At 39.7% G+C, this 15,896-nt stretch overlaps 2 protein-coding genes across 6 annotated transcripts in view; both read left to right on the forward strand.

The window, feature by feature from the left end:
• Positions 1-991: 991 nt before the first annotated feature.
• LOC117135169 (laminin subunit alpha-1) overlaps positions 992-15,896 on the forward strand; it is a 65,062-nt gene continuing 50,157 nt past the window's right edge. For both annotated transcript variants that reach the window (XM_033295228.1, XM_033295229.1), the window contains exon 1: positions 992-2,058. In XM_033295228.1, the coding sequence (XP_033151119.1) occupies positions 1,650-2,058 (409 nt within the window). In that variant the 5' untranslated portion in view covers positions 992-1,649. The remainder of the gene's footprint in view (positions 2,059-15,896) is intronic.
• LOC117135170 (mediator of RNA polymerase II transcription subunit 22) lies at positions 12,556-15,694 on the forward strand. Of its 4 annotated transcripts, XM_033295235.1 has the most exons (4): positions 12,556-12,675; positions 15,033-15,103; positions 15,162-15,365; positions 15,429-15,694. In XM_033295235.1, the coding sequence occupies exons 3-4, from the start codon at positions 15,180-15,182 to the stop codon at positions 15,606-15,608; spliced, it is 366 nt and encodes a 121-aa protein (XP_033151126.1). In that variant the 5' UTR covers positions 12,556-12,675; positions 15,033-15,103; positions 15,162-15,179; the 3' UTR covers positions 15,609-15,694. The 4 variants fall into 4 exon arrangements, with proteins under 4 accessions (XP_033151126.1, XP_033151125.1, XP_033151122.1 ...); XM_033295234.1 differs by having other exon boundaries at positions 12,557-12,675; positions 15,159-15,694; XM_033295231.1 differs by having other exon boundaries at positions 12,560-12,675; positions 15,162-15,694.

Here is a 15,896-nt window from a genome sequence, read left to right on the forward strand (position 1 = left end):
GATCATTGGCAGTGTAGGCTACAAATCCGAATAGCTTAGGCGTCTCTGCCCCCTTGCAGTGTGTCTCGCTGAGCAGCAATACATCGATTTCGTGACGTCGCACGAAGCACTCTACTTCAGGCAACTTCGTGGATACGCCGTCGGCGTTCCACACTAGGATGCGCAGCGGCATCATTATGGCGCTTGACGCGCTTGGTTACTGGATTAATTGTTATGACTAATTCTCAGCATGTGTACGTTTAAAGGTTTGCATGGTAATTTCTATAAATTTAGCTTTAAATGTGGGACTTCAGAAAAAAAGAATTCGAACAAATATGAAATTGGTGAATACCCAAATAGATCCATTAACCCTTTGATTAAAGCATATTTTTCTCGGATCTTTCTTTAGATTCAAATATAAAATTAAATACCTTTTTCAGTTTAAACTGACAATTTCTAGGAAATCTCAAATTCGGGTGATTGGTCCAAGATAACTAAACTCCATTCTTTTGGACTTAGTTTCGGGTGATTGGTCCTAGATAACTAAACTCCTTTCTTTCGGACTCACTTTAAAGGATCCTACCACTAGCATTTATAATAATTCACAGTGTAATTCTCCTAGAGCAAAGGTCATGCAGTTTATGATCGGCGAAGATCAATAAAGCATGTACCTAATTAGAAACCATAACCCATTCCTAGGTGTTAGATTTCCCAGAAGGCCGATGCCACTTCCTCTTGGCTCTGCACTCTTGTTCCATTTTCTTTCACAGCCTTTCTTCAATGTTAATAATTATTAATATTAATTTATTAATCATTCCTCTAAATATATATTTTTTTTATATTTTACCGTGGCATTTAAAAACAAATGTAATGGAATGGCTTTCCATCTTTAGAAATATTTGAAAGAATTGCTGCAAAAGGAACAAGCCGGCGAATGCGTTCCACAAGGTCCACACTCTTACGGATCTCTGGTCTGAAGTGCAGCGCTTGCGATCAGTTCGTGTTTGACGGTCGTTTGCGTAGGAAGCAAGACACGCGACGGGTCTCGAGTGCTGTGCCTGTGCGATGGGTGGATTCTAGATGATAGTGCGTTCGAATAGTGCGGCCGCTGCTCTGGCGATTTATTTATGTGTCATAAAATTAAACGGCAATTATGCGATAAGCCACTGCTAATAAATAAATGAATGCGAAATTCTGTATGCCATTTCCGAGTTTCCCTGCAACGCAAGATCGATTTTGTTCACTTTTTACACTTCACGTCGAGGATACGAAAATAGCCAGCGAGAAAAATGTTTGCCTGTCGCTGAGCAGGAAAGTGGGAAATGTGTCTGAAACAAAAATAAAATTAAATAGCGCAAAAATCTTGAAGTAGCAAAGTTGCAAAAAGTCTACGCAAAATCGAGCAAATAAAGTGAAAGATTCGCAAGAGCAAATGCGTAAAAAGTGGAGAAAAAATTCGAGCGGAAATCGTAAATGATTTGAAAAAGAAATAATAAAAAAAAGAACAATCTGTGCAGTGAAAATAAAAATATTATGAATGAAAATACCAAGGAATAAGTGCCTGCATCTCAAGTGGTTTTATTAAAAGAGCACAGAAATTATATCCAAGTTCAAAGTCGAACGGAATATAATGTGTAATTAGTGATCGTTGTGCATTTAGTTCGTCCAGCATGCAAATCGGAAATTTTATCAAATGGCCACTGGGCCTGATCCTCATCCTGCTGGTCACCCACTGTCAGGCCAAAAGGCAGCGGAAACGCTTGCGTGGATTCTCCACTGCCAAGGATCTCCAGGACTATAGCCTGCCGCTCAACGACAACTCCACGGAACTCCAGCAGAACATCGTGTCCTGGACAGGAGCTCGGATTGCGTCGAGTCCCGATAAGAAGAAGAAGTCACCGCAATCATCGAGACGTCACAAAACCAAAAGTGGCCTGATCATTGAAAGTAACATTGCCGACTCGGAATCGATGTTGGCTAATGCCTCCTCGGAATCCGTCACCAAGAAGAAGCCGCCGCAGCGTCGTCGCAACGGAAAATTACAGAAATCCGGAGGAGGAGGAGGAGCAGGAGGTGGAGGTAAATGTCTATAACTATGGATGGGCTCTTCTAAATATGGTTCCCTGATCGATTGTGCAGCACCAGAAGTTGCTCGCATTGCTCGCCATCAGTTTCCTGGTCGCTGGTCGTGTTTCTGCCATATTTGGACGCTCAAGTTGAAAGAACTTTCATGTGAAAGTTGTGACAGGAGGAAGAGATTCTTTAATTTTCCTGAGCTGCTCTTTATTTTTTATTTTTTGAAATTCTATACGTTATTACGTGAGAGGTCCAGTTATGGTCCGGCTATGCTGCAGTGGTTGTCGCCAGGTCTTTGGTCGTTGGCACATAGTTGCCCTGGCCTTGTGTTGCCTTTGTTGTCGTTAGTTGGAAAAAAAACTTGGCTTTTTGTTATGTGAACTTTGCCTATTAGGCATATGAATCGCCTCGTCCGCTTCGACCAACTGTGAGATGATAGATCTCTGGTTATGGCAGTGTGAACTCTGGTTAGTTGGCGAAAACAAAGTTTACGATGGATGTGTACTTGGACTATTATATATTGAATTCAATTTCAATTCTAAAACTATATAAATTCAATTTTAAATATTAAACACGATCTTGATAAGGGTAATAACTACGAGGAACACGTAATAAATAAGTGCATGCGCATTTCAACGACTTATATTATATATTAAAATTCCCAGACAAATGATCATGATGGTATTAACCCCTGGTTATGCCCATTAAAATTAATCAAAACATAAATTTTTAAACAAATTACAGTCTTACCTTTGCACAACAATTGGTAGGGCAATTGAACCGATAAACACTGCGAACAAAGGCGATCAGCGGAGATGAATAGAAACACAATATGGACATGTTTATGTGTGGCTACATATTCTATATGTTCTTTGTAACCCCTGGAGATTGTCCTCGAGCGTTTGTGTGGGTCCCTGGGCACTTCAGGGCATTTGTTTGCCGAACACATGACCCCGAACCGAAGCGGGAGAACACATTGAGGATTGAGGACAACAATAGCGCCAGGGTCTCTGGCTCTGATGGTCCTGGTCCCTGTAATTGTGGTCGATTTCTGGAGAGACGGTGGATGTGGAAGTGCACAAGATGCCGTAACCAGGCAGCAGCAACAATGGTCGATTGTTAGGCAGGTCGTCTTTTCCCCGGAGAGGATAATTGATGGAGGCATGCGTAGCGTATCGCCTTATGGAATGCCTCACGCGCTAATAGCAACATATGTTTCACAAAAAGAACCCAGAACCCACACACATGGCCATAGAAAAGGGTTTATTAAAATATCTAAGCGACTGCCATGGTTATAAAACTTAAGTGGCTTACTGTGTCCACTTCGTTCACAGTTTTTGTCGTTAAAATTTGTTCCGGAATACAACAAAGCCAACGCAAATTGGCTATGCTTCCAAGTTGCGTGAGGAAATATTTGGATACATTTCATCTCAAAGCTGTTTTATGATAATCACTTCTTAATGCCATAGTGTGGTTAATAAAAACTGCTGATGATTAGCCTAGAAAGATAAGAACTAATATTATGTGAGAATCAAATGGGGAAAGACACAGCATATAGAATATTGTCATATCTAATCAGAAAAAAATACTTTTAAATTTTCTCTTTGTAAAATGGGTAAACAATCATTTGGCGATTTAGTATCTTTTAAATACGAATAATTCAAAAAATGATTATCCAGTCGGAACAACATTTGCTAACCTGAAAGCGTGGAGCACCTTTTCAATGTGTAAATTGGTTTCCTGGTGCCATAATGACTGCAAATCAATTCTAAATCATTCAATTGTTAATCGATTCAATGAAACACATTTCAACGACAAAGCCTTGAAGACATAAATGCGAATTGATCGCGCAAATTATTGCCCGGTTAAGTCGTATTTATAACGCCCGTTTGATTCGATTGGCATTAATTGATTGATTGGCTGTTTGGATTAGAGAAAACGAAAGTTTCCTAATGGCGAAATGGGTCACAAATACAGATACAGATACATTTACTCCACCAGATCAAAACGATACGAACGGATTGTGGGATTGTCGGGTTGTTTTCCAATCAACCAGCCAGATACTTGGACAAACACGCACACTTTATCAGCTCATTAAGTATCTTACGGATACATTCTTTATACTGGTATCTATAAGTCATGGCCAACTCATATGTAGCTGCTGTTTGCTTTTCGCTGGCGATCGAAAAGTGTTTGGAAAATGCATTCTTCATTGGTTTTTTCTCTTTTTACGTTTAGTTTCGTTTCGTTTTGCCTTGCTTTATTTTTGTTTGTTTCTTGTTAACTGCATTACACAATGCTTACAGATGAAAAGCGCACTTCAGTTCTCTTCGCCTGCTTCTGGAAATTTAGATTGGTGGGAAAATGTTTAGAGTGGTCGGCTGCTGCCTGTTGTCATTGAGTTTTATTTGTTTTTAATTTTTTATTGACATGTGAAGTTTGTAAAAGTTGAGTGAACTCTGCTTTTCTATTGCCGGCAAGCCATGCGGGAAAGCAAAAGTATTGAACTTGAAGAGCCTCAAACGAGTTGGTCAAGCCTTTTTGTGGTGAAAAATATACATTTATGATGAAACTAATGCACTTTAATGGTGAGATGGGGACGAAAGAGTATCTCAGTTAATGATGTGCTAAGGTAAAGAAATACTCTGCCGAATTTATTGGAGCTTAAAAAAATCATGAAAGAATTTTTAAAATTTTTTGTTTTCTATATCTACGGGAACGAGAAGTACCCTTTGTAACTCAGACTGTTGTTTATCGTTTATAAATCTCTCGTTCTCACCTGCATTCATTTCTGGCCCCTCTTTGTTCTTCACACTGCCCTTTGTTGTGATAATTTATTTAAATGCACTTTATAGATCGGCCAAGTAACACCTGGTCGGGCCAATAATTTGCGCTGCCTTAACGGAAATGCACAAAATGATGGATGCATAAGGCAGCTGGCCAGCTAAGAAAACGCAACTTTCGATAGTTCAGCCTACACTTAAAGAAAACTCCACATGCTCATATCAACACATGTCAAAACTGAGCCAAAACAAAGGGTAGAGCGATGGGAAAACAATTGTTGAACTCATTTAAACCGAACAATGGACCGTGGAGCATTGTTCTTGCTCTTCGGGTAATTCGATATTGAAACTTAATATATCTTTCAAATAATTCTGCCCCAGCCTTTTGAAGTAATCGAGCACTCCGGCAGCATTAAACTAGAGTTGAAGACCATTAAAATAGTTTTATAGACCACAAAACGGAACACACAAACTAGGAACGCCAGAAACTTTGTGTGTAAACAACACGAACAGGGAAAACCGGGGGGCGTTTGTAAACAAATAGTTCTGTGGACCAAATAAAGGGAAGTTTAACACCAAACTTGGCTGACAGCAGACGCCACAAATGATCTATGGAAATCCACCTCACAAACTCCTATATCAACATGAGCGAATCAAAACGATTTGGAGTTTACACAAGTGGGGAGCATTACTCTTCTGGAACTTAATTGTTGGTCCGAGATTTTCGATCTTAACCCATGGGAGAGTACCAGAAGGGCAGAAAAGAAAAACTCTGGGCACTTTGAAGTGGTCTGCCCGAAAAACTCGCCTATGTTTGCATTGGCCATAAATTAATGTTATAGACCAAGTTTTGATAAGACATTGACGCCGTCTGCGAGTCGGCGACGTCGACCAAAGCCCGGCATTAAACTAACAACCGCAGAGGGAACAGAACAGAATGATGACGGCCACCGGAACATTTAACGGGTCAGCAGCGGCTATTGATGTGCAGTCACACGTTGGTGGGTCAGCAAACGCCAGATAGTATGGTCATGGGAATGGTTGGGGAGTTGGGAGTTTGGAGTTAGGAGCTAGGAGTGGGCACCCAGGGTCTATATTCAGGGGCCTTGCACGGAGTGTATAACAAATTCGAGGCTCGTTAGTGCAGACACTTGAGATAAGGAGACGAAGATGGGCGAGCGAATAAATTGTTTCTAGTTTTCAGATTGTTTTCTTCTCGAGAAAATGTGGGTCAGCTCGAATGGGAATTGTGAGGGGAGAGCAGCTGCAGCTTGTTGAGTAACTAAATTAAAAAGAAACGCAAAAAGTTATGGTTCCCTAACTAGTGAATAAATCAATCTTAAATACTAGATAAGGAAAATTATGGTGAACTTATAGAAAAGACCGGAAACTATCTTTATTTATAGAAAAGACCCGATCAATTTTAACATCTTGATTTTAATTTAGAAACCAATGACCTTTTCTTAAGTCTTTCTATCTTATTTGTAGTATTTATAGCAAAAAGCATTTAACAAGCTTGTTAAATACGGAAAGTTATTTTCTTCTTCAAATTGAGATTTTACAATATCAGAAGATTACCCAAAAAATGCCGACCATGTCCATTATCGTTCACGAATAAACTACTTACCCATCTCAACAGTATCGAAGTGTCAACCACTGGCATATATCCCCAAATGATCTACAGGTTGAATGGAACATTTTCATGTTTCGTTTTGTGAGATAACTTGTAAACTCCGTTGAGGGGGACCGGTGTCTTTATCAGGCTGTTTGTCAATACTTTCGAGACTGATAAACGATCGTTGATCGAATGCCACGGCAACTGTCATTGAACTTCACTGATAAATGCCCTTAGGCAGACAGGTGAGGCTCCGCAGACTGGAACAGAGTATCGGTTTGCGATGCAAGTGATAAGCTAAACACATATTCGACATCCCCCAAAGTTGCCCGTATCGCTTTCCATTTCTACCTGTTTTTATGTAGCCACCTCCAGGCGTCGAACCTAATGACCCTATATATCGTGGCAAATATATCAATATCAGGCCTCCGCTTGTCAACAAATTCGACTTCCTCCCTCACATAAAACACCCATTCACACTCCTCAGAACTTTGGCAGAGATGAAACGCTTTTCGTTTCTGGGAAGGGAAATCCCTGCTTTCTTTTGCCGGAATCTCTTCCAAACGGAACTGCGGGGAAAACACTTGAAAGTGCTGTGTAAATATTATAGGGTTTAAATCGGGGGAGCTGTCAGTTCAGTGGACTAATTATGCTTTATGTTCGCGTTAAAAGAAGTTCCTATCGCACATGTGGAAGTAAATGTTCGAAAATGGCTTTCTTTGAGGTGATTTTGGTGTTGCCCTTAAGTAATCTTTCTGATGAAAGCTTCATTAAAAGCTAGCTGTCTTTGCCCAATCTTCAAAGACTGCCTAAGATTTATTGAGAAATTTCACGGGATGTAGTTTTTACGAATGTAGATAGGACCACCCAATCAAATGACAAGTTCAAGAACCCATTAATAACTTTAGTTCATTAATCTAAGAATCACCCAAACGACATCGCCGAGTATCTTTTGTTGCATCTTTAGTGTCACTTGTCTGCATCTAATGCGCATTTATACATGTGCGGACAAGTTTTCGCCAATCTATTTTGAATGTGGTAGACGATGGACGACTGAAGGCGCAACGGAGGCTCATCCATCAGCGGACTGGGTTTAGACCATGGAGAAAATTGGCTTATTTGAAGGGGGGAACCAACTGACAGACAGACAGCTGCCGAAACGTGCCTCCGCACATGAGTCACGCGTAGAGTGTGAAAATCTTGTGGTATCCACCTGAAAATTGCGGTAACGCCCACTCGCATTTTCCACAAAACGCTTGAGTAATGGCCAAAAGAGCTGCCTGGAAAATACGTTTTCCACACACATTTAAATGCCAAAATCAAGTTGCAGTCTGAGAAACTAATGAAACGACAAAACAAATTGTCTGCAGACACGCGTTTCCAACACACGCTGAAAGCCGGAATCCTAGAAGATCAGGTTCAGGTTTGAAGTCGGAATCAGATTGTGGTTGGGGTTGGGGTCCAGGTTCAAGATCCCGACTGTCGACTGCCGTTGGCGGCTTGTCTTTCTGGCTTACAGACTCTGACAGCTCGAGAGAATTGAAACATTTTGGCATTGCCATTGATTAGTGTTCTAAATACAGCTGGCCAAGGCCAGTCAATGAGAAATTGACGCGTTGCATGCAAAGTGGCCGGGAGAATCCGATACGATTCAATGGAGATATTGGAGCCTTTTGGGGATTGGGATCAGAAAAGTTAACCGACTCGTCGCGACACGCTGCCTGACAAATTGCTTAATTAATGCAAATTGAAGGCTATTTGTGGCCGAAACCAGTTATTGGCATTTCTTAAATGAGCATTCGAGTTTACTTTAAATTTATTTCAACTGCGGTCGGTATGTCATAATTGCATTGCGGTTTTTCGAATCCTTGAAATAATATATTCGCGGTATTGGTTGCCTGGCAAAATGTATGTAGTTTACTTATCATACTTTTGTGGCCAATTAATATTTTTAAACCTCAAATTAGTCAATTTCATTTTACAATCTTAAATTTTAAGTTTCATAATAGATTTTTTAACTGGTTTTAAGATTAACATATCAAAGTCATTAAGTCTTCATTAAATTTTGTATTTCCCTCAAAGTTTTCTAATTTTCCAATCACTCGCAATCGTAACCATATTGCATACGCAATTTGCTTAACCAAAATTGTTCGTTTTATATCAACGTCGCATTGGCTTAACAGTAACTCCAATCGATTTGGCTTGAAAATTTCCCAACCATTTTCGCATTCAGCTTAGGAGATAATTCCACGGCAGCTTGTTCAATAAAATCGTTAATTGCCACTCAAATAGCAACATTTTTTGTGACGCTGACGCGACAGGATAAAGGCTTATCAAATGGCAATAACACAAAACAACAAGCCGGCAAAATAGGAAGAAACTGAGGCGAAACTGGTTAGATGAGTAAGTCGGCGACAAGGCGATAAAAATTTGTAGTCAAAATGAGAGATACGAATCATCAACATCAGCGTCGGACGACATGCAACGTAAACAAGCGAAATTAATGCAATTTCTTCAATGTATGAACAATTAACCAGCTCCTTGAATGGAAACGAAAGGGGTTTCGAAGGAGGCCTAACAATTGGCCAACTTTAGTTGGTGGCCAAAACGGCGGCGGCGCCATCAAATGGCTCAAATGGCGCCTGCAGCGAGATCGTGGGTTGACTTCCCAGTGATTTGAACACTTGGTCGGCGCCTTTTTACAACCAAAACTAACACGCTTACGGACCATGTGCTAATTAAATAGTTTACAAGTCAACTGTGATTGCCAGGAAGGTTGGCAGCCAACCTGATTTGGTCGCCGCCGCCATAGATTTATTGAAGTTTGTCCAAAACATCGATTCGGGGCGTTTCTTTTCGTTTTTTTATAATTTTATTTTTTATTTTTGACTTTAAAAACCCGAATGGGACAGCTCTCTTGTGACTAAATGATTTGTTTATTGCCGATCGCGTACAGCGTGTGCCATTAATGGCCGTCAATTCGAATTAATAGCACTCAAAGCCTGCGGATGACCGGACGACCCAGTTAATGTTTGATTTAACTGCCGGTTAAGTCGTTAAAACAGACATCGTGCCATTTAAAGAGCAGTAATGAAGTTATGGCTTGTCTTATAAAATCAGTTGACTTGTACAGCCATTTAACATTAACAAAGTTATCTAAACAGCTTTTGAAGCATTTCGTTTATTGTGAAATTTTAGTAATATACAAATTTATGTTAATATGAATACAATCATCCAAAAACAAAGCTCAAGTTTAAGAAGCTGAAATTGTTTATCATTCCCTGAAAACTTTAAGGTTCTTAAATATTGGTGGATTCCCATTTCTCTGCAAACTGAAGCACAGAAGCGCATGAAGTCATCCATTCCATTCATATTCCTTTTCTTTTTCTGTGCACCCAAAGAATGCCACAACTCCACCTCGACTTCCTATAGTTTCCCTTTTTCGCATTTGGCTTTTCCTGTGGCTATAGTCCGATGGGACAGTCATAATCTCAGTTTGTCTAGACAGACGACAATGTCGGCGACACAACTTGTCAGTAGTACCAGTCCGTTTGTGGAGAAGATGAGTCAGACTTTATAAATTTAATTATGACATTACTTATTATGCGACTCGCGTCTTTTGCCTGGGCACAGAAAACGAAAATTAAAACCAACCGGAGTTATTAATAAAATCTGACAGTTGATGACAAATTAACAGTGCACCAAAAATCTGAAAGTGATTCCAAGGAAACCTACCGAGGAGAAGTGTGGGCGACTCGTGTCTCCTCGCGGGTCTTTGCCAGAGATATCGAATATCACAAAGCTCACCCAAAACCCACTCAGGCGTAACTAATGAGTGCGATATGAGAGGAGACCCCATAAGCCCCAAAAAATAAAAAACAAAAAACCGATCTCGAGATCTCGTTTGCGCATGTGCAGCATTCGGAGCAGTGTTGGTTAACAGCAACGCGGGGCAAACATTGACTTGGAAAACGATGCTGAAAATGCATTTCGAGTGATTGGCAAACACGATGGAGCCATTTGTCCACCTTTCCCATCTAATGGCCGCAATGCATTTTGGCTAATGGCTGAATGGGGCTTTCGACGCCTTTTCGTGCAATGATTGCAAGTGGTAGATAAGAGCTTTTGACTCATAAATCGTGATAATTATCTCAGCACAAGTGCAGCGAAGGTGAGTTCGCCTTAAAGACTTGAACATTTTCATGATTTCGTGGGGCTTATTAAATTATTAAGTGAACCGCTACACGAAAATATTTTGCCAGTGGCTTACACAACTCTGATTCGCGATTAGATAAGTGATAAAACAAGTCGCTTAATTAAGAGCTCTTAAGTAATGAGCTTAATGGTTGTCCGGGAATATCCTGATCTTTTTAGGCGGCAAAGTATCGCTATAACTAAACTCTCTTTTCAGAGAACAATGTCAATGCCAAAAAATCATGATTTTTAAAACTATTTTTCAGTGGTATTAAACTGAATGGATTATCTGATATCTTTCTTTTTGGTCTTTTCTAAATGAGAACACAATCTGCTATTAGTTCAACATACCGAACGAGCACTGTTATTGTGATATTCTTAAAAATTAGATCATACCCGAATGTGTCAACACTTCATGGGGAATTTCACACATTGAAAGTTTTCTGGTAAACAATTTCCTTTCCTTTTGCATCCAAAGTTCAAATCAAACATCCGCAAAGATGAAAGGGGAATGAAATGGAACTGCAGCGCTTCAGAACTTTTCAGCTCGTGTGTGTGTGACAGGTGACAATTTTAGCCAAACTTTTACGACCCTCGATGGGCGGGTTCTATGTGTGTAAACCGAACCTTTTTGGTGTTAGAGGGGGCATGTTACTGGCTTCGAGTACTTGAAAAATTAATGTACCCGGTCGGTGTTGGCAGCCAAACGCTTGACTTGTCCTCCGAGGTTCGGGAAAAATGCATAGACAAATGTCAAATATTTATTGAAAATAAACAAAACTGGCTAACAAACCAACGACTGACAAACATGACGATGGACACACGGGGTTGTCTCGGCGAGCTGCGTCAACGGATTTCCAAGAAAAGAAATAAAATGAACGGTGTGAGGGGGAGCACGGAGCTCCAAACTGACCAGAACTGAAGATGTTTGGTCATGCATCAGTGCAGCGCTGCGTTAAAAGCCGGGAAACAGTGGGAACCAAACGAACGGGTTAAGATTGGATGGCTTGGACATGGACTCACGGATGGATGGATGGTTGGATGGTTAGATGGTTGGATCACTTGGGTGCCAGACGCATGCCGGGGAGCTGAGTTCTTGTTGGGTCCCGTCAGTGGGTGCTTCAAAAGCTGCTGACCGATGGTGGTGAGAAGAACACATGCTCTGTCTGTCTGTCTGTCTGTCCAACCAACCAGCTCTTTCTCTACCGGCTACTGGCTTTTCCTGACGTCTTCAAGAGGCGCATCCAGTCCGAGTTCTCGGATCCATGTTCGAGTTGTGTTTTGGAAAAATATTTATCCAGGCCCCGGTCTGGTCTGGTCTGCCCGCCGATCGCAATGATGATGTTCATCATGATGGGTATGGGACAATGTGGTCGATGACTCCAATGGGTTATGCAAGTAATGCTTGATTTGGTATTGAAGACTGGTAGCTGCCACTCAATGGAGTCCGTTGTTGTTTGCATGACTCACAGCAACAACAAGCGCGATGTGTGGGTGATGCAATTAGGGGAAATGCAGTTTGAGGAGCTGTGTGTGACGTTTTCCATTTCGGCGTGACAATACTTGCAGACGCTTATGAATTTTCTTCACTTGAGTAGAGTTAATTAAATGAAAATTAAGTGATTCATTAAAATAATAATGCAACGAAAAAGAATTAACAAACATGTGAAAACTTAACTTATTTTATAAAAATCGATTATGACAATAGACACATCATATATGTACAAAAACATCTTAATTTCTTATAAGATAAACATTTAATATTCGATTAATAATTTTATTTATGTATGTATGAAAGTTGGCATGGCTTTTGGACATCGATACATAGCCGATAAGTTATTATTACTTTCCAGCCCTATAAGAAAATGCAAGTATGTATATCGATACTGCAAAGTTCCAGCTCTATTTGTCATTACTTGCAATTCATTTTCGTAAGAATAAATTTGGTTGCTTTTATTAATAGTCTTAAGTTTGAAGTGAATTAAAGTGAAGAATATAAAGGCATTGCATACTCTTTACCAATCTCAGGTAAATATAAACCATTATAGACGCACTAAGAAGAGGCAACGAATCTGTAGGGGAATTCTTGAATCCACGTGCTTCTAGAATCTAAAAGCATTTTACTGTTTGCCGTTTCATTCATATCGACACGGCGCACGCGGTACAGAAATATTTTCACTATTTTCGGACAGGCGGCTGGGGATTTGGCTATCTTTGCCCCATGGGGTCCCGGTTCCTCCCAGCCGTTCTTGTTTTCCTTCTGGCCAATTATGCACACAAACCGACAGCTGGAGGCAAAAATTACAGAGGCACGGAATGGGGCAACTCCATCTCCTCGTTCTCCAGCTGCTTATTAAGCCGTTGCAATTGCAATCCAACTTCAAAGATGGCAATGGAAATTAACCAATTGCTGGGATAGACAAGCTGGCTGTTAAGGTAATCTCCAGTTAGTTGGCAACTGAAGTGCTTCCTGTCCGAGGGACTTTATTCGCCTGTCCAATTATTTCTGCAAGTGTTTTGCATAAGGAAACTGCCGTCAAATTGCATACAAATAATGATTTTCGGTAGCTGAAAAATATTTTATAAAGAAGAAACCGAAATGGACAGCGAGACGAAGCCAATTTTAAGCATTTTGATAACTTGCTGCCGAAAAATACTAAAAATGGTCTCAACTCGATGAATGGTCGGGGAAGTAATCAAAATCCTCAATGTGATGAATATACATATAACAAAAAAGAACAGGATATGCTCTTAAAATTAAAGGAATACATATTTACATTTTAATTAAAGAAGACACGAAAATGTATGAAAATAATTAGATTTTTATCAACTTTTAGTAACGAAGGTAAAGGCACTGTAGACGTCAGAAGAACCAGCCAATGAAAATTATAAATTCATTATTTTGTTTAAGGAAATTTACCTCCAGCTTAATCAAATTAATAACCGTCAATAAATCAAACAAAAACTCCGCTTTAGTGACCATAAAGCGTTTCCGAATTACTTATTCCTAAGTCATCAATAATTGACACCAAACATGCCAGCCAATAATAGTCTGAAACATAGCTGTGAGACTATCACTTTCACTTTGTGAAAAACTGAGAAAACTAGGCTTACCTAAAAAATTGATTTAAAGCGATCCGAACAAATGTCTTGAAGTCAAAGCAAAAAGCAGGAAAAACTGCTCTGGGCAAAGTTCAAGCGTAAAGTGTTAAAAGCGTGAAAGAAAAACTTATCGACAGCTGTCAAAATCGCCCAACTAAAGAGGAAACCGGCAAATGGCATTTAAATGTTTTGACAAATGACAAATTTGCGGTAGCCAAAAGCATAAAAAAGGCAAAGAAGTTAAATAACTGGTGACTTGAGGCTGGAGGTGGCCTTTTCAATGGCTATTGCGAGCCATGTCTAGGCCTCTTTAGCTCCCAACCCGTCCCTCTAAACTCAAATAACCCCTCTAAAATGTATTCACGTTTTCCACCGCTGACAGCTTAAGTGAGAAAACTATTGCTGATTAAATGTTTTGACAAATTGAACGCGCCACAAAAAATGAAAATATTTATACACCATTAAAAAGTTTTAAAAAGCTTAGATTGGCAAAGAAAAATTTGGCTTTTAGGTTCAAAAGAAGTCACTGGAAAAAATTTGAATGACTTAACTTTTCTATGATTCCTAAAGTATCTATTTGAATGTATAATCTTTTTAGCAGTAAAATTTCCTGCAAAGATTCATTGCTTTTCGTTCTTCACTTAACCCATTGAAACTTCAAATTCAAGTTCCCAGGCTAAAAACTTTTCTCATTCGCCCCAAAGTTTGCTGTTGATCCTTCCCTATAACTTATATGCCATTTTCCTGCAATTACGTCAACATTTTTGTCTTGTTTGCAAAAGTTTTATGTTGACAATTGCCAAAAAAGCTGGGCAGCCGAAAGGAAACAACTGCAAACGGCAGCAGACTGCAATTTGGAGCTACCAAAACATGCAAATGGCATACCAGGTCAACATCTGGGCCCCAACTACCAACTACAACTGCCGTTTGTTGGTCAGCGATAAAGTTTATCTCGAAAGTTGCCCAGCTTTTGGTTGAGATACTTGTACATTTTTCATGCAATCCAGCTACAGCCAGCCAAGTCAACCAATCAATAATTCTCATGGCACAAAGTTCACAGCAATCCAGAGCAGCTGCCCCAGTAGGTGATTTATTGGCAATGTTGTCTTGAGGGCTTGTTCTCGACTTGTTTCGGTTTGAGCAATTTAATTGATTGGCCTGGGAAAAACTGTCTGAATTTGAATAATGAAGCGTCAAGCTGATTTGGGCAGCATAGATTGAAACTTAACCTTTTTGATTTGTAGCAGTCTAATTAATCGTTTATTGATTTATTTAATTTTCAGTAGAGTTAAATAATTAAGTGGCTTTGAATTCGAGGGAGTCAAGGACTTCAAAAGTACTGTGGAATTTGAAGGTTTCTAAAAGCATATCATGTACATATATTCTTTTTTAAAATACAATTTTTTAAGTAGAAGAGAAGGAGCGACAACATGGCTGAGTCAAGCATCGCATTATCGAAGGACGAGGCCCTGCTGAAATCCTTTAAAACGCAGCTAAAGGATAATGTCCTAAGCATGTTGGTTAACTTTGAGGAGCTCATTAAATTAGTTTCTCCGAAGACTCCAGGCCAAATCACAAATAATACAGAACAAGAATTGAATGCTTATGAAATGCAGGTGCGTGCTGGCAATTTCGTTCGCGCAGAAGAAGCTCTAATTAAACTGGTCCATGATGTCAAGGAGTACCAGATTATTTACGATCATTCCTTCGTCGAAGAGGAAATGGATAGACAATCGGAATCAATGGATGCCAAGGTGGTCGAGTGTGACGAAGCACTTATCAAAATTGTTAGGGATTTGGAAGACGAGTTGTTGGATCTGGAGGACGAGTACTACGAAAAGAGCGGTGGACCTTACTAGGATTCAAGCGATTAATGTATTTCATCATAAATGATTTCTTTTTATCCATTCGTAAAGGATAACCATTGTAAACAAAAAACCAATAAATAAACTATTTTTGCCTCAGTGAAAACAAAACAAATTTATTTCATTTAGAAAAGAAGGGTAAAATGTCTTGGAGTCATAACCAATGGCATAACGAGCTTCCTCTGTATGCAGATAAGTAATAAATTATTAAGCAGCCTAAAATGTATTTACTTGGCAATCATATATTCAGTTTACTAGCTCAAATAAAGTTAATTAAAACAT

Source organism: Drosophila mauritiana, chromosome 2L (genome assembly GCF_004382145.1).
Source record: "Drosophila mauritiana strain mau12 chromosome 2L, ASM438214v1, whole genome shotgun sequence".
Classification (NCBI taxonomy): Eukaryota; Metazoa; Arthropoda; class Insecta; order Diptera; family Drosophilidae; genus Drosophila; species Drosophila mauritiana.